This window comes from Brachyhypopomus gauderio, unplaced genomic scaffold (assembly GCF_052324685.1).
Source record: "Brachyhypopomus gauderio isolate BG-103 unplaced genomic scaffold, BGAUD_0.2 sc79, whole genome shotgun sequence".
Classification (NCBI taxonomy): Eukaryota; Metazoa; Chordata; class Actinopteri; order Gymnotiformes; family Hypopomidae; genus Brachyhypopomus; species Brachyhypopomus gauderio.
Window position 1 is genome coordinate 184,575 of NW_027506900.1, and position 23,392 is coordinate 207,966.

Consider the following 23,392-nt stretch of genomic DNA (forward strand, 5'->3'; position numbering starts at 1 on the left):
AATGGACTTGCTCTTGTGCTCATCTCCAAATTCCAAATTTCAGTTAAAAATAGATAAGTAAATACTCTTGACTTGAAGTTAGAAGGCATTTTGAAGTCAAAAATACATTTATTTTTCCACAACGAATTTAAGTTCAAATTACATTTTTTAAATGGTGACCACATGTCTGTAAATTACATCTAAATCCATTTTTATACATTTAATATCTAATATTTTTGCTTACATTTACATGCATGTTACAGATTACAAGGCTGGCATAAACAAATTAAAACATTTACGCTTTAGCTGTGTAAAGAGTGAAATTCAACAAATGCCGAAATTCATCCAATCACTAACATCATTCAATAAACATCATTCATCATTAATAAATTAATATAATAAATTATCACCTCATCATGACACATTAAGGAGAGACTAGACCTGGTTCTTTTTGTTCTTAGATGTAAAGGTTTATAACAGAAATGAAATCACATTAAAACTATAGTTAACTTGGAACAAGTAGAGTTTAAACACAATGATATGTACCAGATAAGACTGGCACAGGTACACACTCCAAACAACATACTACAGAGAAGACGTACAGAGGTCAGGAGATTTTTCTTTTCATACTTGAGGCACAATTTCCAATCTAAAGTCAGTTTAGTAAAAAGTAAACAGTACCATCTGTTGACATTAGTATCCCTCTCGTCACTAAGGCAACATGCTCACAGAAAGTGCCATTTAGTGTGAAACTGAATTAGATTAACCTAGAGGCACTTAAAAAAAACCTCATGGTGTGCTTAAAATGGGTGGATAAAACTCATTTAGATTGTAGACTTTGTGAGATTCAGAACCACGTGCTTAGTAACAAAAGGTGAATACATTTGACTATGGTGAGGTAATTAGCCACTTAGTTATATTAAATGTGTTAAGAAATAACACTCACATATTCCCCATAATGAGGCCTAGGTGAAGCTTTGGTGTAGATGGACAGAACAGAAGGTTTCCATTCATGCACCTCAAGACTGAAATGAAACTCAACTGAACAAAATTTAGAGTAAAATTGACCATTCTGCTTGTGATGTAGTTCTTGGTGAACGTGGTGAGTCCCCAGCACTCAGGGTGTTCAGAGGCACGAGAGGAAACGGAGGTTGAGGCTTGGGGGGATCTGAAGGTTCTCTAGGGCCAAAGAAGAAGGGATGAAGGAAAGAGAGACAGGGAAGACGGTCTTACTGTCCATCAGTAACTGAGGGGACTCCTCACGGTCCTTCAACAATGACTGCAGATAAAAGGGAAAAGTGGAAGGTTACAAAAACACACACACTAGCATGCGCACACAAAGATGCGCACCACCAGGAGCAAGAACCTCACCTGCACAGACTTCATGAAGGAAACAGACACTCTTTCCTCAAACTCATTGACTGGTGTGTAAAGGTTGAGTATCTTCACAATCTGTTGCAAGGAAAGGAGAAGGAGAAAAAGGCTCAGAGGTTAAAAGCAGTTTCCACATTCCAATGGCAATAACGGCAGACTCCGGCGGCTCGAAGGCCAGGGCCACCTACCCACAAACATACAAACAGCTATAAGACATTACTAATCTTCATCCTTGATTAGCATAATGTCATTCGGTACAACCACACCTATGTAAGCAGGGCTGGGGAGGTCAATTAAAAAATCTCATTTGCTGGCTCTCCGTCTGACTGTCATGGCTCAAAGGTTAGGAAAGTCTGCCCTCGATGAACTTCCCCTTGTTTTCATCACTCTTGATGACTACATACATACACACTTTTCAGGAAAAAGAGCAATCTTACAACTCTTTAAAAAGATGTGTAAAATGAATATTTAAGGGCAGTCACACACCCTACAGAGCAGCACTGGCCTTCTGTCGTGTGTGTGTGTGTGTGTGTGTGTGTGTGTGTGTGTGTGTGTGTGGAGACGTTACCTGTGCCGCTGTGAGAGCAGTGCACATGGTGGCGATGGCCTCCGCATCTTCCACACTCTTCTTCTTGACCTGCAGCAGCTGTGCAGCCTGGATGAGGGGCTCGAGAGTCTCCTTAACCCCGCCCCCCTGCACACCCTTATCCATCAGCCACTCCTCCAGCTGACACACATTATACCTGCGCACACACACAGCCCTCATCTCAACATCAAAGATAACGAGAGTAACAACAAAAACCGACAGGGCAACATTAAACAAGTTACTGTGGTCGACAGGGTACAGTGGCACACCCTGCTGGCCGGTACCTGATCTGCAGCCCTTTGCTCCAGGAGCACATATCCTTACGCAAGAGCAGGTTGTTGAGTGTGACGGCACAGATGATGTGAAACTGCTGTTTGACAGCCTGTCTGATGAGGTCTGGGTCGTTGGCGTGCTGGACCAGGGTGGAGTGGAAGGAGTCCAGCTGACTGATAATGGACCCCAGCGTGTAGGAGCCCTCCTCGGGGAAACTGGAGGTACGCTTTCTCAGCCCGGTGGGCTTCAGGCCCAGGATGCCTGGGATGGTGTCCTGCTCCAACATGCCCACCGCTGGGCAAGGGGGGCAAAAGTAACAAGGGTAGATTTGGGAGAAGAAAAAGTGAGAGACATCAGGATAGTGGGAAGACAAACAAGGTTCTGCAACACTGAATGAAGAGGAACCCTACCAATCATGGGCTGTAGAACGTGCTCCATGCACTTGATGAGCTGCTGGTAGATGTGGATGACCAAGTCACTCAAAACCCATCTGTACTCAGTCAGGTCAAAGTTCAGCAGGCACTGCTCATTTTGATGTGGAGTGTTGTGCTTTGTATATGCCTAACAGTGTTAAGGTGGGGTCAAAGGTCAAGAGTCAAGCAGAAAAAGCATGAGAAGTCAAATAATATCTCTCTCCACACACACACACACACACACACACACACACACACACACACACACACACACACCTCTTCTCCACTGTACTGTTTCAGACAATGCAGGAAGCGGCAGGTGTTGGCCAGCCAAAATGAAACAGTTTCAAAGTCATCACCTCTTTTCTGTACAGAAAGGACAGATGACAGATTCAATTACATTAAACCCTAATCCCAATTACAATGGTGAAAATCAACAGTTTATCATCATTAAGGGCTAAAGGGCTCCTGCAAAGCTATTCCGTAATCCCTTTGGGCTCTGGCTCTCCACAGCGGCACCCATTAAACTAATGAGCATGACTGCTTATCCAAGACAAGAACCATTAGTGAAATGTAGTTTTGTGGTACACACCTAGATCAAGCACTAAACAGACATTATCCGTGAAATAACAGAGGAGCAGGCTGGTGTCAGGCCTGTTGGCCGTTGGGGGGCGTTGTGAGCAACATCACGCCCACCGCTACACTCTCACCTTCAGCACGTTCTTGATGCAGTTGATGGAGGAGTTGAGCAGCGTGGAGACCCTCCGGTCGTCGCCCGTGTAATCGGCATGACGCAGGCACATGAAGAGGATGTAGGCTGGCAGGTCTGGGAGCAGGCTCACCGCAGCCCCACTGGGCTTCAGATCTGAGTCATACAACAGCGCACGCATCCCAAAACAACAGAAATCCCACTACAACATGCTTTCCAGGGAATCTGTTCCCAGACCAGGTCTAAAACCACCATGGCGTCTGCAGGAACGCTCGTCTGCTATCAGCTATTCAAAGAGCTGAAAACCATCAGAGCGCCAGAGCTGCGGGTCAGCTGGTTTAATGAAGGCTTCACTGGAGCTTGTCACCTGTGATGAGGGTCCTGAGCAGCCTGCTCTCGTCCTGCTTCCTGTACGCCAGCATTCCTCGACAGTTCCGCACCTTGCGCACGATTCCGGCCGCCGGCAGAGCCACGTCCTCCTGGCCCGCGTCCTCCTGGCCCGCGTCCTCCTGGCCCGCGTCCTCCTGGCCCGCGTCCTCCTGGGCCTCTGCCGAGTTCGGCTTCAGCGACCCGCCCACGGCAACCACACGACACTCAGCAGAGCCTTTTAGCATGTAGCAACGTGTCAGTACTCACCACATCAACTACTGCAGCACTGGAGCTCGTATATTAGGTAGTGGGCATCATATCAGAAAGGCCGTACAACAGGCCGAGGTTTCGTAGCGGCGAACTCACCATCAGACGCCTCGGGTGGTTTTTTCAGATGAATCTTCAGCTGTTTCTTCAGCTTGCGAATGGTCTTGTCCTGCTTGTCCATCTGCTCCATGAGCTCCTACAGTCATTACAATTACGACTCGTTTACGGACAGACGATCTCCAAGTCCTCATTTCAAAGCGAGGAGGCTACATGGTTAAGGGCAGAATTATTATACGCAACAGTCTATCCGTGTCTCACACTCCGTGTCTCTCTGTACACACCAGGTTGTGACGGGTGATGCGTCCAATCTCGTGCTGCAGGGCGAGGTTCCCGTGTGTGTCCTGAGGCTGTGCGGCGAGCGTCTCCTGGCGGAGGGCGTTCAGCTCCACCCTCAGGGCCTCCAGCTCCTCTGTGTGGACCTGCCTCTCACTCTGGAGCTGAGACTCCAACAGCCTGCAGTGTAGCAGGTGTGATATGGTGAACCAGGAAGAGAAAGGTCAAAGATCAAATAAATTGCGTAGACGTGTTTGTGTCTCTTTGCAGCTCACTTGTTGGTTTCTTTCAAGCCCTCGTATGCCATCCACAGCTCCCCATCTTCGTTTAGCTCACGCAGATCGAGAGTGGGAGATCTTAACACAGACACACAGCCACATGAGCAGAGAGGACCAGGGTCCAACAGCTGCTGGACAGTAGGGTGGATCTACTGCTCGTGATGGGAGCATTGGCTGATGGGGGGGCATGTTTAGAAGGATACCTGCTGGTGTGACCGGAGTCGCCTTCACTCACTGCGTCCTGAAAGAGAGTGGAAGCATGGCGTGTGTGTGTGTGTGTGTGTGAAAACGAGCAGATGGAAGACACAGCAGGATTGTAATAAGCAACATATACACATGTACAGAGTAAGCAGAGCCTGGTCTCCTGACCTTTACCTTGTTCTTGAGGGCCTCCAGGTTTACTAGCTGAGTGCGTAGAAGAAGCACCTCCTCCTTCCGCACATCCAGCTCCTCACTGGTGGAGTTCAGCTGCTCCAGAAGCACGTTATAGGCCGAAGCCCCCGGGGACGTCAGCCTTAAGCCCCGCCCACGACTGACAGCCAATCGCAGTTCACTTAGATCCTTCTTCAGACGCTTATTCTCCGCCTCCAGCTCCTGACGCTGTTGTCCATTGAGCACACCGCACAATAAATACTCGTATCTCGGTGGTCAAAATAGCATATACAGCATAGCATCATGCAAACATTTACTAGTAGTGATGCCTCCACCTAGAGATCCAGACATTAAGGTTTTACTGACAATGCTAGTATGTAATCAAGTTAAAAACGATTAAAGACAACGGTTGTTTTTCAGAGAGTAAAGTTATAAGGTAAGCACCTTCTGTGCTTCATAGTCTCTCTCAGCTCCTATCGTTCTCCGACAGTCTTCCAGGTCCTGAAGGCCAGAAAGCAAATTAATAACTAACAATAGTCATCTCATACACATTCATTAATGTGAATACTCGTGTCCTGAAAGCTTGCGGATTCATGGGTGAAGTTTCATCACACTTTTTACAAGTGTTTTTTCTTTTCACACACCAAGGAGTTTATTCGCCACTCCAGAGAAGTAACAGGAGTGGGCAATGCTCAAAACAGTAACACTAAGCACGATGCTGCTAGTGGCGGGATGACGGAGACACACAGAGCGCTGTCCCTGTTCGAGGTGAGACCGTATTCGGGTGTTCTGTGCGAGCTACTTCATCAAGTTGTTGTGTACTTCAACTGTGCCACTATGGTGATGGGAAAACATATTTATTCTAGACAAGCTGCTTACTGTGCTCCATTTACCAACACCCACACCCAACACCCAATTGCCACCACGGAAATACGGCAACACTGATCCAGCTGGACTCCGGTCACCGCGTGGCTGACGTGGTCACCTTGGCGCACTCCTGCTGGACCTGCTCCTCTCTGTAGTCGCTCTCCTTCTGCAGGAGGAGTCTCTCCTCCTCCAGCTCAGCCAGCCGCCTCTGCAGCTTCAGCAGGAGGACCACGTCCACGCCTCCCTTCTCCTCCTCCTGGGGTGGACCACAGGAAGAAGGCAAGAGAAGGCCATCATCACTTATGGAGGAATAAGTCAATAAAATTCACTTGAGAAGCAAAAAAGATACCAATACTAATCACTTTCCAGGAAAAGGCTTAGACTCGAATGTTGGCAGCATTAAATGTGAGAAAGCATAGTATAGAGTTTAAACCGTAGAGGAAAGACAGTAGATCAAGACTCACCTCTCCAGCCAGCTCGTTGACCTCTGAACCTTTGATCTCTCTGCTGTATTCTGATTCGGTGCTGTTGTGAGCAGGTTCTGTCTTTAAGGAATCAGCTCTGGAGGCAAGCTGGGACAAAAGTGCAAAAACACCCCTTTCATTTATCATTACATATTTCTCCCCAAAACAGGAGCGGAGCGTCTGAATTCCACATCACACAGCTGCCTGGCTCGTACTGTTGCTGCCCATCTCTCAGACATCAGATCAGCATGCTGGTCCTCCAGACGAAGGTGCTCAGTCAGAAGGTTCTGGTAGCGAGTGCGCTCTTCATTCAGCTCCACCTCCAGGCGCTCAGCGTATTCCTGATGGGTCTTCTCCAGCTTATCTGTAAATACATGCACGTTAGAGATGACCATTATAATATTGGAAAAGCACTTCAGAGGGACACCACCAGTTTGACCCACCCGTAATCTGTTGGTCCTGTTCCTGAATCAGCCTGTTCAGCTCATCTTTCTCACTCTTCAGCATAGTGTTCTTCTCATTCAGCTCTGCCACCACCTTCAAGAACAGCCCAGAAGAGCATAGCCCTGACATCTTAGTGTTTTTGCTCTTTTCACGCCACATCACTAAATTCTTGACCTGCCATCAGAAAGCCTGGGAGAACATGAGAACTGCGAACATCCAGAGAACTTTAATGACGTCACTTTAATGATGTTGTGTGAGGGCACCAAACCTGCTCTGTTCTGGTTAAAAGCCTTCAATTCTGGCCTACTGTAGTGTAAACATTTCTTTTCATCAGAACGTACTTTTTTGCTCCTGTCCAGTTCCTGCTGGGCCACTCCCAGTTCGTCCTCCAGGACAGACACCCGGTCGGCAAGACGACGTGCATCCTCCTGCACTCCTTGCAGCGCCTCTAGGTGGCGCTGTAGCGTCTCCAGCTGGGCCGCACCACTGCTCTCTACCACGCTCAAGTGCTCCGACAACTCTCTGTTCTCCTTATGCTGGAGACATGGTCACACGCATAGGCACAAGCTGTAGTAACCACCCCCCCCATCACCACCCCCTTTCTGAATAAGCGGTTTGGAAGATGAACGACAAACACACCTGCTCATCCACCCTCCTCTGCAGCTGTATGATCTTATTCTCCATGCCAACGCTGAGTTTCTTGTAGTGCTCCACAGATCGTGCCTCCACCCGGAGCCTCTTCAGCTCGCGGCAAGCCAGTGTCCGCCGCACACAGCCCTGCAGGTAGACCACGGCCCGCAAGGAACGCTTGTAGTGCAGCCGGGCCAGCCAGCCCCGAACCCACCTCTGGACCACCACCGCCTTCTGCTCACGGCGCAGCTGAGCCACACACACACACACACACACACACACACACACACACACACACACAAAGCACATCAAAAAATTCCTGTGGATGAAGCCAACGTCTGAACGATTTTGTTGTGTAATTAAACGTCTGTGAAGATGTCAGTTGTGCCCTTCAGTTCTCTTCAGCATTACCAGCTAATGTGTCCGACAAAAGTTGATTATTTTGGCCAGAATACCGTACCTGTCCGAGGCTACAAATATATTCCAACGTGATGAATCTGCTCAGGTTTTAGTCTAAACAAAACATTAACACCTTTCCCGTGTGACCGGTATCGTCCTCCTTCTACCATTCAGGGGTGAAGACACAGATGTGGATGGTGTTCGTGGTGGTGCCGGAGGTCGTGGGGTCTACCTGCGCGTACTGCAGCCGGGCGGCGTGGCCGCGGAACAGCCGCTGGAGCAGAAATGCGGCGTCTCGCTGACGCAGGAACAGACGTCTGGCCGCACACATGCGCCGGTGCTTCTGCAAGACCACCGCCGCCCTGGTCCTCCTCAGCGCCTCACACAGGCTATGTGCGGGAGGAAGAGGAGGAACAGGAGGACGGGTCACTGCACCGTCACCCCGAGCCTCCCGAAGCAGCTGCGTGGTGACCTGACCGATCGCAGCCTTGTCTAATGTAACAGAGGCACGTGTAGTGGTGCAGAATCCCTGCAGGGGGCACTCACGCTCGAGCCTGCTGGCCCCGCGCGTATCTCTGGATGGTGACCACGGCTCGCTGCACACGCAGGTATTTCTTGCGCGCGAGCCAGCAGCGGATGGTCTTCTGGATTTGGACACAGGCCGCACGCAACTTATCAGCTCGCAGTTTCTCCAAATACGCCACCTGCCCAGCCCGGAAGAAGATCTTGGTCTTGCCGAACTTGTACTTATCCGTGTCCTGGGAAGAGAGGACAGGAGTCATTCAACACTATTAAGAGAGCGAACTGGTAATTAAACCCGGCAGTGCTCCCATATGGTGTCCGACTTGAGACTCCCTTCCACATTACATAAAGAACCTTGTTACCTGTATGAGCTGCAGTACCACGTTCTGGCACGTCAACTTCCTGTCTGAGAGCACATCTTTCTGCTTCATCAGCACTCGGTACCGGTTGAAGAACTCCTGATATGTCCATCTGACAATAGTGTTTATAAAACATCAAACTCATGCCCTATGAGCCACTGAAGCAGTTGGTTACAACCAGTGAAAACAGTTGGGAAAAGTATAAATGAACCTAGATGGGAAGCCCGTTGCAGAGATGCGGATAGTCTCCAGAACACCACATGCTCTCAGCTGCTGGGCTGCCCTAGTGTTCTCCATCCTGGAGAGAAGAAGAGTGAGAGTGGAAGTGAAGGGACAAAATAAAAACCTTACTGAATCTGATCAACAAAGAATGCTTCTTAATGAACCCATCCAAGATGAAATTTCAGGTTACTAACATGAAAGGAGATTTGAAGTCGTTGGGTTTAATGCAGCGTACATAGTGCGGGGTTGTAGCATTCAGAGTCTCCATGAGCAAGTGTAGAGAGTTCCGGAACTAAAACAGAGAAGCAGCTAAACTAACAACCCGTCTGTGGCACACAAACGTCAGTCCTTTACAACGGTGAAAGTTAGAGGGAGGTGGCGTTAGAGGAAAGTGAAAGGGAGGAACGTGAAAGGTCGTGCGAGGCCGCCCCCGAACCTGCAGCCCAACTGATTTCTTGTGCTCTCTGACAGAATGCCCTGCGCGTGTCATCTTTGTGCGACCAGAAGCCGCAATCGTGCTAGGACCCGGAGTTTTCTCCTCTTCCTGGAAGAGCTCCAGCAGTAAGGCAAACTGAAAGAGAGGGTTGAAAGAGAGATGGAAACCTGAGCGGGGTCAAAACACATCACACACACAGCACACTGCACTGAGATTCATTCATAAGATTACTATAAATTCTTATGTTTTATGAAAAAACTGATCCACATAATTGCAGGGCCTGAAATTCATTTTTCAAAATGAGTGGGAATTCCCCCCTTAAATGTGTCACATAAGGGGGATTTCTACATTTTGGGGGGGATACTATTGGTAAGCTTAAATACAGGTCTTGCTGTACTTCAACTGTGATGCTCGCGGCACAATGAAAGACGAGGCACGAGTCCCACGGTTTCACAGAACTTCACTTTAATTTTCACACAAAGTAGCGCAGACAGCACACAAATAACAATGAAACATGCCTGACTTGGCATCAGGCAGAATTTTATACATTGTAGTAATCTGTTTGTTTTTGTCCTTCTCCTCTGTTATTGGCCACCTCTTTCAGATCATCAAAGTCCTCAGTCGTTATATAAGAAGCTGCCTTCATATACTATTCTTTCCCTGTCCTCTGTCTCCTCTGTTTCATCTCTTTCCACTTGACAACAGCTCTCTTGAAATCAAACTGGTCTCTGGGAGAGCCAAGCTCTGAAATGAGCATCAGATTGGTGAGATTTGTATTACTCAGTGAATTTCTGAATTTAGTTTTAATCCTGTTTTGTGTGCTGAATCCACGTTCACATGACACACTTGCAACTGGAATGACCAGAGCTATCTTAATGAGTTTCTCCATTTCAGTGAACACACCGCTATGTTCATGCAACACAGTCTCTGCAAACTGTTGAAAGGACAATGAAGTATGTGACTCACTGGAAACCATGATTTGCTTCAGCATTGCAAACTCTGAGCGAGCTTCATCTGCATTTACACTACGTGAGAAGTGTTTCAACAGGTTTTCAAGCCTCTCTGCACCATAGAGAGTGAAATTCTCAGAGGCCTGTTTTGCTACAATGGCTTTCTTTGGTTCAAAAATAGTGAACCATGACAGAATATCCATTGTGTCAGCAGGGAATCTTCTGTCAATTTCATCTATCAAGGATCCTATATACCTCTTCTTCATGTCATTAAAGGCTGTTTTTTGAGTGTTGAACTCAAAAAGCTTGTCTCCTTTGAACTCGTTACCCTGAAGAGAGCTGAAGAATTCTTCTTCTGCAGGGCCAGGGTGGACCATTATTTCTCTCAAGGCCTCTTTGGTACCTTCAACCATTGGCTGGACAGTGGAAAAGTCCAGATTTTCTCGTTGAAAATGTTTTGAGAGAAGGGACACATGTATAAGTACATCCTTCATCAGGTGAGCAAGGGCCACAAAGTTGAACTGTCTGACAGATGTCTGAGTCCCGAGTGTTTGAGGCAGCCATGTGCTCAAGAACATCTCTCAGAGATTTCAGTGATCTACACACCACTGATACAGCACTATGAACTGACAGCCACCTTACTGTATGTGGCTGGGTAAACTTCAGTTGGGGCTCATCCAGCTGTTTCTGCAATTCATGCAGCTTGTTGCTTCTGACAGCAGAATTACTGAAAAATACAAAAATTGACCTCAAATCCTGCTGAAACTTTTTCACCTGTTGCACAGATCTGGCTGCATCACTAGCAACAAGTGCAAGACGATGAGCTGTGCAATGCACCCCTACCAAATCTGAGTTGAACTCCTCTCTGAGTTTTTTAACAACTCCTTGGCGGCATCCTGTCATAACAGCAGCACCACCAGTACAAGCTGCTGCAAGCTTTTTTCCATCTAAATTCTTTTCTGCCAGCAATTGCTTCATATCCTCAAAAATAGTGTCTGCTCTTCCATCAACAATTTCAGAGTTCCTGAACAATTTTGTTTTTATCTTGTTGTCCTCTATGTACCTTACATATGTTATAAGTCGCTTCATGTTGCTTATGTCTGTGGACTCGTCCAGTACTAAAGAAAACACAGGGCTTTTTAGCACAGCTTTGTCAACATCTTCCACAAGTGTACTTGCAATAGCTTGGTGCATTTCTGCTACACCTTTCTCATTAAGGTAGCTTCCATAACTTTCAGTTTTCAGATTTTTTAAAGAAGGACACTCCATCTCTTTCATGAATTTAACCAGATGAACAAATTTTGAATTAGCCAGTTCATTTTCTGCAATAAAGTAAGCGGTTTTGAGAAGCCCCTTTATTTCTTCCTCACACTGCAGCTGTGCAACTTCAATAGCGTTAGCCATCGCATTTTTAGCCGAATCAGCCTCGTGCTTTCTTTTCAGTGCTGCTGTGTGGGATACACTAGCCGATTGGCAACTTAAAGTCGATGTTTTGTAGCATCGGCTGGTAAAAGGCACAGCACCGTAGATTTTACAAATGGAGCAGCTCATTTCACCGCTATTAATTTCGAGCCAAGGATATATTCTTCGCCAGTTGGCCTGAAACGTATCTTTGGACTGCTGCTTTACTTTACTGCTGTCACCTGTCTGTGAATCCTGATTAGTTTCGTCAACGTCGCCGCCGCTGCTGTTTGTGTTAGTGTGCTGGGGTTCCGGTGATATTTTATGAGGGGGTTCAATTTGAGATGATGGAGATTTGCGGACTGTGTTGGTTCTGATTTGACTGGGAGAAATGCCTATAAAGCAGAAGGTTCTCGTAGCTCTGTAGAGAGACGAAGAGTGAGAGCGCCGAGTGCAGCGTCCAGTACGGACGTCGGTCTGTCCGACTATCTGTCCGTCTCACAATACAAACCGAACTATTTTTTTGATGAACGTTTTCGCTGTAATTGTGTGCGGGAGTTTCCCGCATTATTAAGGCTAAAATTGCGGGAATCAAATAAATAGTGCGCAATTCCCGCAATCCCGCACTGAAATTCAGGCCCTGTAATTGGGTAATCTACATTGTTGTGATGTAAGAAAAAATTATAATAATAAACAAAAATCTGCTGTCAGGTGGATATGTGATTCAAAATAAAGAAAGAATAAAAGAAAGAATTTAAAAAAATTAAAATATATAAAAAAAGATGTCTAAACACAGCCAGATCATAATCATTCTCCATGAGCAAGTGTAGAGAGTTCCGGAACTAAAACAGAGAAGCAGCTAAACTAACAACCCGTCTGTGGCACACAAACGTCAGTCCTTTACAACGGAGAACGTTAGAGGGAGGTGGCGTTAGAAGAACGTGAAAGGGAGGAACGTGAAAGGTCGTTTCACGTGAAATATTCAATATTGCTGGTTTTTAAAACACCTTCTTGTCTGCAAGGCAACAAAACTGGGCTAAACCATAATTATATAGCTTTATAATGGCATATAATTAGTGTTAGTTGATTCCCAACTATTTATCTGTTTGAATTTATCATTAAATAAGGCAAAGAAGAACGAGCCCTCACAAATGCTAAGAGAAGAAACTTACAGCACCAGGCAGTGGCTACAAGAGGAAATCACCAAAAAGTAGGAGGAAAGAGAGAGTGTGGGAAATTTTGGGAGGGGTCATCCTACAATACTAAAAAAATATCTTGAAACATCTGGAAAAATTGCTACCACACAAAGATCGTGGCACAGAAATGACACCAGTATGGGATATTTTCACTATAAACATACTTTAAATTGACACGCCCTGTATATAGACTTTCCCTGATGACGGGTTTGACAGACCAAAAGACTGCAGCTGGAAAAATATTTTGGGCAGAGTTCACTTGGTTTTGGGCAAGAGTTAAAACAAATCAATAAGCACAGGAAGTGTGAATTTTAAGTGATTTGTAGCATTTTTCATTTGAATCTAACTGTGATTATATTGTGTCAGACGAAATCTACAGTGACGTTCACCTTTAAGCTACAGCACGTTCCTGTAACGAGCAGATCTAACGAGCGACTACGCGGGAGGGTCGGCTGACCCACCAGGCTGCATGTACCTGACTCGACTTCAGCATGTTTATCTGCTCCTCGTTCACGGTGTCCTTGTTCTTCTCCAGAAACCCGTCACACTGGTACTCCACCTGAGGCACGATCAAAGAACAATACCAAAAGTCAGAAAAGGGAATAAACTCAGGAAAACATACTTTTTGTGCTAGTTCTTGAACCAGAAATGTTTTTGTACCCTGTCAGCAAAATGGTGGATGATGAAGGCCTTGTTGGACATGCGTGGTTTGTCAAAGTGAATGCTCTTCTTCAGGTGGGTGTTATAGAGCTTCTGAGCCCATGAATCATCTGACCCTTTTGGCATCTGCGGAAATTATGCCCCGTTAGGATACTAAAGCACTGAAATCAAAGGAATGATTCACCCATCTGGGGTAAGTGATAAACCCTCACGTCATTCACCGATCTGGGGTAAATATTTCTCTGACCCTGATGAATGAATAAAATACAACATGCAAGAGTGAACAGGGTTCAGAGGGAAGGATGGAGGTAGGGATACCATGCATTCCTCATCAAGCAAATCCAACAATCCCATCTTGGATTCAATCAGGTTTATACATGGTTGGTTGTCGTAGAAATCAATCAGGGTCCATGGGATCTGCTCTTTCAAGTATTCCTCTTGCTCTAATTTGAACACATGCTGGACAGAGAACGGGTAGGCCAAGTGATGAGGTGTTCAGTAAACAGTTTGGCTCACCCAAAGACCAGAGCACATACTACACATACCACACTCACCATGTTAAACTGTTGCTGGAGTTTCTCATTAGCATAATTGATGCAAAACTGCTCAAAGCTGTTGAGTTCAAATGTTTCAAACCTAGATATACAAAATGTTTGATTCAGCAGCAAACAAAAAAAATGCTTTCTGACTAGTAATAAAGCCGACACCTCCCTGTAACAAAACCATTTCCAACAGTATTTTCAGTATCGAAACGTACCCATGTGAAAATCTTTCACTTACCCGTAGATATCCAGCACACCGATGAAGCAGTGCTGCTGGCTGGAGGAACGCAGGGCCCGGTTGATCTGGCCCACTATCCAGGTGAAAAGCCTGGCGTAGATGAGCTTAGCCAAGGCGTCACGCCCGTCCATGGCCTCCGCCTTGGCCAGGGGTTTGCTGAAGGTCTCAGTGGCCGTCTTCAATTTTTTATGACACAACCAATGGGCCATGGGCTCACGGGACACCATCATCAGCTCACAGAACGTAGAAAGATTGTGGTTTTCAGCCTACATCCAGAGGAAAAACTACTGAATAGCACAACCAAAAACAAGGACAGAAGCAAATTAGCATATCAGCATGTCTTGTGTACCATGACATGATTTAAATGTGAATACACAGGTCATGAGTGAGAGAACGCTGCTCTACAATTACCTTCAAGTTTAATGCCACCCTCAGACAACTTAAAATTAACAGAGCATTTAATTAGGACGTGGGTTGTCAGTTTCAGCCCCATTCAGAACAAATCCTCTCCTACAATTTTGGTAGAACTTAAACATGTGCGCAATGCCATTCTGATTTCAAGTTCCAGCAGGGAGGGTGGTTGGCTCCGCTAGGGAGTGAGGGTGGTTGGCTCCGCTAGGGAGTGAGGGTGGTTGGCTCCGCTAGGGAGTGAGGGTGGTTGGCTCCGCTAGGGAGTGAGGGTGGTTGGCTCCGCTAGGGAGTGAGGGTGGTTGGCTCCGCTAGGGAGTGAGGGTGGTTGGCTCCACTAGGGAGTGAGGGTGGTTGGCTCCACTAGGGAGTGAGGGTGGTTGGCTCCACTAGGGAGTGAGGGTGGTTGGCTCCGCTAAGGAGTGAGGGTGGTTGGCTCCGCTAGGGAGTGAGGGTGGTTGGCTCCGCTAGGGAGTGAGGGTGGTTGGCTCCGCTAGGGAGTGAGGGTGGTTGGCTCCGCTAGGGAGTGAGGGTGGTTGGCTCCGCTAGGGAGTGAGGGTGGTTGGCTCCGCTAGGGAGTGAGGATTGTTAGCTCCGCTAGTGAGTGGTGTACTAAATGGAGCTTTACTGCATGCTTCCTCCCATTACATGTTCTCCATCTCAAACTCACAGAGACGTAGCTAGCTGAGCCCCGCCCAGTCATCTCCACACTGCCCAGGTGAAGGATGGCAGCCAGGACTTGGAACACATCCATTTGTTGTCTCTCACAGATTCCTGCAGGAAACACATTCCTTTTACTGCAGCTAACCTGACATCACTCCACACTGGTCCATCATGAAACCCACATTTGGGGAAATCAACACTAACTGCAATAGAGAGAATTGTTCTCTACCCAGGAGTGAGAAAGCCCTGCGGGTGGCTTGCATTTCTTGGGCATCATCCACTCCATCAATGATGGGGCTTTGGCCTTGGTTAGTGCAGTGGAAGTCACCTGCACTGCCTTCACACACACACACACACACACACACACACACACAGATTTTGACATATAAATTTTTTACCTGAAATCTGTATGAAACTGAATGATTTTACCTGTCCACTGAAACATCTAAACCACTAGGGCAGTAGCATATCAGTGTTGGCCAGACTAAGCGTATGTCATACCTAACTGCAGAGTGCTGAACTCTGGCAGATGGGCTGAGGCACACAGCTGGTAGAAGATGTGGTAATTGCGTTCTTCAACTGCCTGAAATGAAGAAGTAGATGATTTTTGTTTAAAGAGAAAAGCGGGTGATTACTAAGAGACGGCAAACGAGTTATGTGATATGAAAGTGGATGTGGGAATAGATGCGACTGGCATCATCACATATCACGGTTGTACTCTTGTAACACCTGTCTCTGCATTTCCTTTTTAGGGCCTCAATGCAGCACCACTAATTGTGTTCTTAACTTGCATTTGTCCGCTCAAAACCATCTCTAACAAGGTCAGTTTGAGTGGGATAAACACAAAAAAACTAATACTCAGCTACAAGTGTATCATTAAGGTTATCATCCTTCATGTGATATATCCTGCATGTATAAAGAACAAACAGATGTTCTGACTTTTGGGAATGATTAGTCATGTGGAGTTGGGCCATAAAAGCAGAACCTGGGGATTGTATCAAAAGGGGGTCAGATTACTCTGGGAGTGGTCAGATTACTCTGGGAGTGGTCAGATTACTCTGGGAGTGGTCAGATTACTCTGGAAGTGGTCCAGCATCTGGACAGCTTGCTGCCCATTTCAGTACAGATGTGGTCCAAAGCCAGTGAAGTACTGTAGTGAGTAGTCAGTAAGGTGAGGAAATGACCTGAAACACAACTCTCGACTTCTCCAGAAGGTACGTCCTCATATGGGCCCCGATGATGCGATGCTTCCTGTCAAATCCAATCTCGATATATTTTCCAAAGCGACTGCTGTTGTCATTCCGTGTAGTCTTGGCATTTCCAATGGCCTGGCAATGAAATTATGGGATATGTACAGGGAACAAATGTATTTACTTCATTCATAATACAGTTGGCTGCTATGATTTTACCCAGTCACAATAACGAATTTACAGAAGTCTTTCAACAATTATTAAGGATTAGTACAGTCATTAAATGAATAGATTCATGACAGAATGAATAAATACCTCCATTATGGGGCTGGAGGCCAACACTCTCTCCTCCACACTGGCCTCAGTGGAGGTGCCACTGACGGTGACAAAATAACGCATGGCGTATTTGGCAGAGACAGTCTTCCCTGCTCCAGACTCCCCACTCACTATGATGGACTGGTTCCTCTCGTCTCTAATGGAGGAGGATGAAGAGATCATTTCACTAGAGCGCCTCGGAACCACAGCATGGTAGCAGCAGCACTGTGGAGCTGGAGTGACGTGAATTTTCCAGAACACACGTTCTCCAAGCGTAGGAGTGCTCGAGCAAAAAAGAGAGAAAAGGATTTTCAAATGTAAAGGTGATGTGATTATACTGCATTTTTGTAGACTTATTTTAAATGATTCTCGATCATTGCCTTATTTGTACTTACTGAACACATCATGAATTTACAAAGGAATTGGGTGTACAGATTCACCCTGGCAATACTAGTGGGCAGTGTTAAAGAAGCCCAGAGAGTGGACATTAAGAAACATGAAACAGCAGCTTCTGACAACATGACAAATGGACCCGTAGAAGACACAGACATGGATGTTTTTACAGGGGAGATCATGAAGAACTGAGAAGTGCTCAGTGATGTCACGAACCTGGCCATCTGTTTATAGGCTTCCTCCGCCACGGAGAAGATATGAGGGTCCATGTCCCCCATGTTCTGCCCACTGTATGCATTGATGATGTCAGCTCCATAGATTGGCAGGGGCTCATAAGGATTGATAGCCACCAGGATGATTCCTAATTAGAAACTGCCATTTAACTCAAGAGGCTTCAGAGTGGGCTAGATCAGTAATCTGCAACAATTTTGCAAACACAGCTACCAAGAAGAGCTCTCCTCTTCTGTGGAACCCATTAGTACTGAAATACTCAATGTTGACTGTACAACTGTCAGTAAGGATCTCTACACACACAGACACACACACACACAGACACACACACACACACACACACACACCATTATCTAAACGCAAATTCAAGTTTACAGCGCACAGGACAGTGCTGCAGGGCAATATCCACGGGACGGGTGCGTAATAACGCAACTCCAAAGTCTACAGTCCACGCAGCGGTGGCCAGAGCCCAGCTGATGTCAGAGAGCCGTGTACTCACCGCAGTACGTGTAGATGAGCTTTGAGTCGATGAATCTCACGCGGAGGTTGTGCAGTACTGCTGGCTCGTGGAGGTAGCTCAGAGCAGTGAGGTCATTCTCCCCCACCAGGATATCTGGGTTACGGAGGGGAGGCAGAACGTTGCCTTTGGGCTCCAATTTATACTCCAACTCCTTTACCAATGTCAACGAACACCATAAATGAACAAGCACTGTAAATATAGCAGTTTATGTAAAACATCACTTTATTAGAAAGGCAGATGGCAAACAGATCAGCTACAGTCTGTAACTATACATCTATCCTATCCTACAAAGTGACTGTAGGTGCAGGTTAAGGGGTTTCTGATATGGTTAGAGAGGAGTGTATATCAAACTTGAGTTTTTGCTGTGGTACATTGAAATTCAAAATTCTGAACTGCAGATTATGTGCTACATAGTCCACTGAACAGGATCATGCAAACATGGGCCCTGAAATTAGATCAGCAATGTCATTTTTATAAGCTTAGTCAAGCTGAGCACCCTCCCTACTGCAGGTGCAGTTACATTTTGGGCAAAAAATGCAAAGCAGGCTACATGTAGATTTAAATTGACAGCTGACCCATAAATGACTCCTGATCCCAGTAGATATAACCATATATATTCACAATTCAGTCTTTGCTTATCGACTGAATCACTGATTACACCAGGCTTCCTCCTCGTGATATCTGTACTTCCATCTTTCACTTCCCTTCAAACATGGATGGGAAGACACTTGGATAAACGCTTACATGCTGGCACCAGTTCACCCCTGCACTCATACTGCTGCACAAATTGAAGAAAGGGAGACTAAACTTACTAAACTTATGCTAATTTTGAAGCAGTTTGTAGTGTTTTGTTTTGTTTTTTTTTGCTCAGTACAAAGCACTTTCTATAGTCAGGGCTCAGGAGTAATTCATGTGACTTACAATGAAAAATATTTGAGTAGCTAGTAATGTATAAATCTAACTTCTAGCTGGAGCGTCAGGTTTACTGACCGTGCCGTCCTCAATCAACAGCTGAAGAGCGGTGTCCCCAGGGCTGTAGTCTTTGGTCAGCTCTGCTGAGACCCACACCTCCACAGGGTCGGAGATCCAAACCCGAGCATACTACAGAAATAAAGTGTTGGAGTTTCATCTCAAGCATGGAACTAATAACAACAAATGCCATTAATACAATTTGGCTGTCCAAGTTCTTCACATATTCTTAACATAGTTTATACAGTCGACGTCTAAAGTCAGAATATCCTGACACGTAGACACATACGATAATCCTAACAGCGATTACAAACCAATCTCGTATTGTCGGGAGCGAAACTGTTTGCAGAGGATTAGACAACGTTGGAGATCACCAGATCCTTCCTGTGAACTGACTCTAACAGCATGGAGTAGCGTGAATGTGGAGTGATTTACCTTTGAATATAGAGTCGGCGATGCCATGACGCTTTCTAAAAAAATAATAATTTATTTTAAGGATAGGAACTAGATCTTCGTGTGGCGAAGAAGTGCGGACATGTGTAATCTCGTGGAGCTTCCCAAGCACTCTTAATGAGTTACACTACAGGAGAGTTTGAGATCAGCCCTTCCAAATCTCCAAGCACTCTGGGTATAAGGACACATTGATTCTGTGATAAACTGCTGCTTGCTGAAGACACGCAACCCTCGCCACCCAGTGGTAAAGTAATCCGTTTCTTATCCAGGACATTTTAGCTGATTTGTGAGATCATCATAATTCTGAAACGACTTAGTCCGTGTACATCTAGAAAAATTGTGAAAGGTTTACATTATTGTCATAAACGCACCTGTATAACCTGTAGTGTATGCAATATTTAGCAGGTACTGTGACAGTGAAATCAGGGTTTAACATTTTATTCGTTGTTTTATAACTAAAGTTGCAGTTCTTTTAGGAGTGGACCCTTTATTCTACCTCCATGGTGCAGAATCCACTACTTTGAAAATGAACAAACATTTTATCTAAAATACCAACAAGCTGCACTTCCACTAGCTTTATTGATAAATATTACAGCACATATTAATGAGGTACATTCATTTCATTTGGCCTTCTGAAAGTGATGGGAGTCTGAAATCATTTTCTGGTAGATTTATCCATCGCTATTACATTTTACAAGTTGCTGTGGGCTTACTACACATTTAAATGACAGTATATACATTTACATTTAGCAGATGCTCTTATCCAGAATGCATCCTAGTAGCAGAAGATACCCTCGAGTCAGACTACTACTAAACTACAGGAATCAATGCCATTATCTCGTATTCCAAATGTATACCTAGAAGCACAAATAACCAGACAGATAAACATACAATTTAAGAAAAAGTACAGTCTGCGGTGTAAATGCTCATTTAAGTGCTCAACAAACAGGTGAGTCTTCAGGCTACGTTTGAAGACTGCAATAGACTGCAGTCTCAACAGCTACTGGAAGATCGTTCCACCATCTCGGAGTCAGGACAGAGAATAGTCTCAAGTATTGCCTTCCATGAGACTTTAAGCATGGCGTTTCAAGTCGAGCTATGCATCTATGAGGGAGAAAGAAAATTTCCCCATGCCACCATTATCCACATAAACAGACTTAAAAGTAATCATAACCTTCCAAACACAATACTCTGAACCATGATGTTACCTACATAAACATGCAGATACAAGGATGACAGAAGAGAACACGTGTACATTTGTGTGCAAAACTAGTTTATTTACAAAACAAATGGCACAGTTGTGACAGTAAGTGCTTGTGCACAGTCTGAATATTGTTTGATTATTTGCTACCCCAAGTAGAAGACCTAAAAGAGATGAAAACAATATAAGCACAAGCTCCTGACCAAAGCCACAAAAGACTCACCCCAGAGTGGGCAAATATTGCCCAGGAGAAACTGTGCCAGATACAATTAAGGCTGTTTACACAAGTCACAGGCAGGAGGCAAGCAGCACTAATCAGAAAACCTATGCTTCTCACACAATACGGTTTAGACAAATGAGATCTGTTCAAGCCTTTCAAACAAACAGCATAATACACATGAATCATTGCAGGAAAGTGAGTGCTTAAAAATCTAAAATCCTAAAAATGTATGTTTCAAGTCAAGATTACAGTGTGATTAAACCTGAGAGTAGACTTTATAACTAAATCTACTTCTACAGCCAAAAACCTTGTTACCACAGATGAACAGAGTTAAGAAAGCACCCAGCAAACAAGTGTCCTATTTTATCAAACTAACTCCCAATCCAAACAGGCAATACAGAAGGGGCTGGGCAAGGAAAACAAAACAGACAAAGAGAGAAAGGAGTATTAACAAGATCAAGACACTAGGAATGGTACGAGGACTCAAAGTCCATAGAGTTCACATCAGACAGCCAGTTTGCTGGCAACCAGTGAGGGCTTCCTTTGGGGTAGATCCTGAGGTGTTGGGATGTGGTCTCCAGTGATCTCAGCCTTCTCTGCTGTGGTTGATGGAAGCTGTTTATTCTTCATCTTGGCTTTGGCCATGTTATAATCGCCCGAATCAAAGTACTTTTGCTGCAGAGAAAGTAAGCAGTGTAGGTTTTACGGATGCAGCAACCCCCCCCCCAGCTTTTAACATGAATCTTTATGACACATCACCTTGTGAAACACAGACTGGTCAATTACTGTAGGATGAACCCCATACCCCTTTCTGTAGTCTTTTCCTCAGCAGGTCTGACCCACCAGGCTTGGTGCCGAGATGGGGGTACCGAGCCTTTAATTTGACTTCCTCTGCTTTCTCAGGGCTCACGACCTTATCCTGCATCTCCTGTACAACACGATATCGTCAGTACAGAAGGTGAGCATTCACTAAACAAAATAAAACACCCAAATACAGCTCACACACAATAGAGTGTAACATACACCATATATATTACGCCCTGGACAGTGCAAGGTATTAAGCACTGCTGGCTAGACAGCCAAATATAACCACGTAGCTCGAAAAATATGACAGTAGTGTGTTAGTGAGTTTGGAGAAGCGTAAACGTAGGTGTGGTGATACAGGTTTCCGCTAAGCTAACGTTAGCCTCAGTGAGACACAAGAAAGCGTGTACGACAGTTAGCACGCGAGTTAGCTTCTCGGCTAGCCGTGTCATGTTGTAACGGTAACCGCGATGTGAGCTCTGCTCGGCAGACCTGCTGCTCCTCCGTAGACTCCTCCACCGTCGCCCGACTCGCCATCTCGGTTTCGTTGGACATTGTGATAAAATCTAACTGTGACGGATATACTATTGATAACACTCCTTCCTTTCTTTACCGCGACAACGTTAGCTGAATCTTCCGCCCGCGCTGCCCCGAGCCTCCGCTACAACGCTGATAGACGGAGGTATTACTGCTAGTTAGCTTAGCTAAAAAAACTTTTATTGATGAAGTAGGCGCGCATGCGCCGCTGCGCGCTACACCGCCCTCTACCGGAGTGGAGGTACTACTGGAAAATACCTAGTAGTCGTAGTTATGGCAGTGGTACTAGTGGGAAATGTCCAAATCGTGTCAAGCGGTGTGACGCATGGATAAATAAAATCATCCCCATCTAGTCAGTTTTAAAAGCTTTAAAATACTTTTGGTACTAGAAAGAGTGGAAGTTTTATTTCCTCTAGCCATAGAGAGTACGTCTTTACAATAACAATAAAATATTTTGTTTATATTGTACTTGACAGATACTCTTTACAATGTGTTCATAATTTAGAAGGAAAACCTTAACAACTGCCACAGCGGCAGTGACAAAACAGACAATTCACGGGCTAAGGATAAGGTCAGGGTAGCTGAACTGGGTTTAAAACTCACAGTGGCTAATAGTGAGGGCAAGAGAAATCCATAGTTGTTGATGAACTCTAGATAAAGATCAGAAGTTCATAGAAGCATAGTAAAGAAGCCAGAGATGTAAGATCTGAGTGTTGCTATAAGGAAATCAGAGAGATAGGAGGGGCATGGCTGTGATGTACCAGAGAGAAGGAGAACATTGAGAATAATGTTTTGCTTTCTAGGGAGCCAGTAAAGATCATTATGAGGAAATGATCTTTGAAAATGAAAATGAGGATGTTAATAGCCCTTGAGTTGGCAGCTGCAAGTACATTGTAATCCCTTAGCCAAGGCAGACTTTCAATGGGCATACATGTTGAGTTGACAATATGAAAGAGCTTGGAATGATAACCTGATCCAGGGAATAAAGAGAAGCTACAGATGGGATGATAATTTCCTGTATCACCAGTTTTTTTAGAATAGCATTCCTCTAATCAGTAGAAAATTCACTTTAAAAAGGCAAACACAAGAGACCACAAGTCTGTGCACGAAGGGTCAAGGGAACACCTAGTAGTGCTGATGATTCCTTTTGACAACAAATGGCAACAACTACACTGTAGTCACCTTAGACAATAATTTTTAAATTG

At 45.4% G+C, this 23,392-nt stretch overlaps 2 protein-coding genes across 4 annotated transcripts; both read right to left on the bottom strand.

Moving 5' to 3' along the window:
- Nucleotides 1-94: 94 nt before the first annotated feature.
- myo5ab (myosin VAb) lies at nt 95-19,601 on the bottom strand. 3 transcript variants are annotated; one of them, XM_076990964.1, is made up of 41 exons: nt 19,408-19,601; nt 18,994-19,104; nt 17,983-18,154; nt 17,469-17,613; nt 16,860-17,016; nt 16,539-16,682; nt 15,856-15,937; nt 15,584-15,691; nt 15,362-15,465; nt 14,284-14,549; nt 14,058-14,139; nt 13,822-13,962; nt 13,504-13,629; nt 13,319-13,402; nt 9,297-9,431; nt 9,055-9,152; nt 8,850-8,936; nt 8,642-8,750; nt 8,304-8,515; nt 7,990-8,146; nt 7,368-7,607; nt 7,070-7,264; nt 6,728-6,821; nt 6,500-6,648; nt 6,285-6,392; nt 5,939-6,076; nt 5,398-5,454; nt 4,957-5,181; nt 4,785-4,822; nt 4,579-4,659; nt 4,312-4,483; nt 4,070-4,166; nt 3,837-3,938; nt 3,702-3,806; nt 3,336-3,490; nt 2,902-2,991; nt 2,623-2,773; nt 2,224-2,506; nt 1,922-2,096; nt 1,351-1,431; nt 95-1,258 (listed from the first exon to the last, which is right to left on the bottom strand). In XM_076990964.1, the coding sequence occupies exons 1-41, from the start codon at nt 19,432-19,434 to the stop codon at nt 1,106-1,108; spliced, it is 5,436 nt and encodes a 1,811-aa protein (XP_076847079.1). In that variant the 5' UTR covers nt 19,435-19,601; the 3' UTR covers nt 95-1,105. The 3 variants fall into 3 exon arrangements, with proteins under 3 accessions (XP_076847079.1, XP_076847078.1, XP_076847080.1); XM_076990963.1 differs by having other exon boundaries at nt 3,702-3,938; XM_076990965.1 differs by lacking the exon at nt 19,408-19,601 and adding an exon at nt 19,287-19,351 and having other exon boundaries at nt 3,702-3,938; nt 17,983-18,096.
- A 1,076-nt stretch (nt 19,602-20,677) lies between these two features.
- arpp19b (cAMP-regulated phosphoprotein 19b) lies at nt 20,678-22,348 on the bottom strand. The gene is made up of 3 exons (XM_076990966.1): nt 22,143-22,348; nt 21,652-21,774; nt 20,678-21,521 (listed from the first exon to the last, which is right to left on the bottom strand). The coding sequence occupies exons 1-3, from the start codon at nt 22,203-22,205 to the stop codon at nt 21,351-21,353; spliced, it is 357 nt and encodes a 118-aa protein (XP_076847081.1). The 5' UTR covers nt 22,206-22,348; the 3' UTR covers nt 20,678-21,350.
- Between the last annotated feature and the right edge of the window lie 1,044 nt (nt 22,349-23,392).

Bases quoted from the DNA above. Each gene is read 5' to 3' on its own strand.
- myo5ab (XM_076990963.1), bottom strand. From the start codon at position 19,434: ATGGCATCGCCGACTCTATATTCAAAG. The intron at 18,155-18,993 runs GTCAGTAAACCT...ACATTGGTAAAG, and splicing joins TGTTGATTGAGGACGGCACG to GAGTTGGAGTATAAATTGGA. The intron at 5,182-5,397 runs GTGCTTACCTTA...AATGGACAACAG, and splicing joins GAGACTATGAAGCACAGAAG to CGTCAGGAGCTGGAGGCGGA.
- arpp19b (XM_076990966.1), bottom strand. From the start codon at position 22,205: ATGTCCAACGAAACCGAGATGGCGAGTCGGGCGACGGTGGAGGAGTCT. The intron at 21,775-22,142 runs GTCTGCCGAGCA...CGTGTTGTACAG, and splicing joins AGTCTACGGAGGAGCAGCAG to GAGATGCAGGATAAGGTCGT. The intron at 21,522-21,651 runs GTATGGGGTTCA...CTTTCTCTGCAG, and splicing joins GGAAAAGACTACAGAAAGGG to CAAAAGTACTTTGATTCGGG.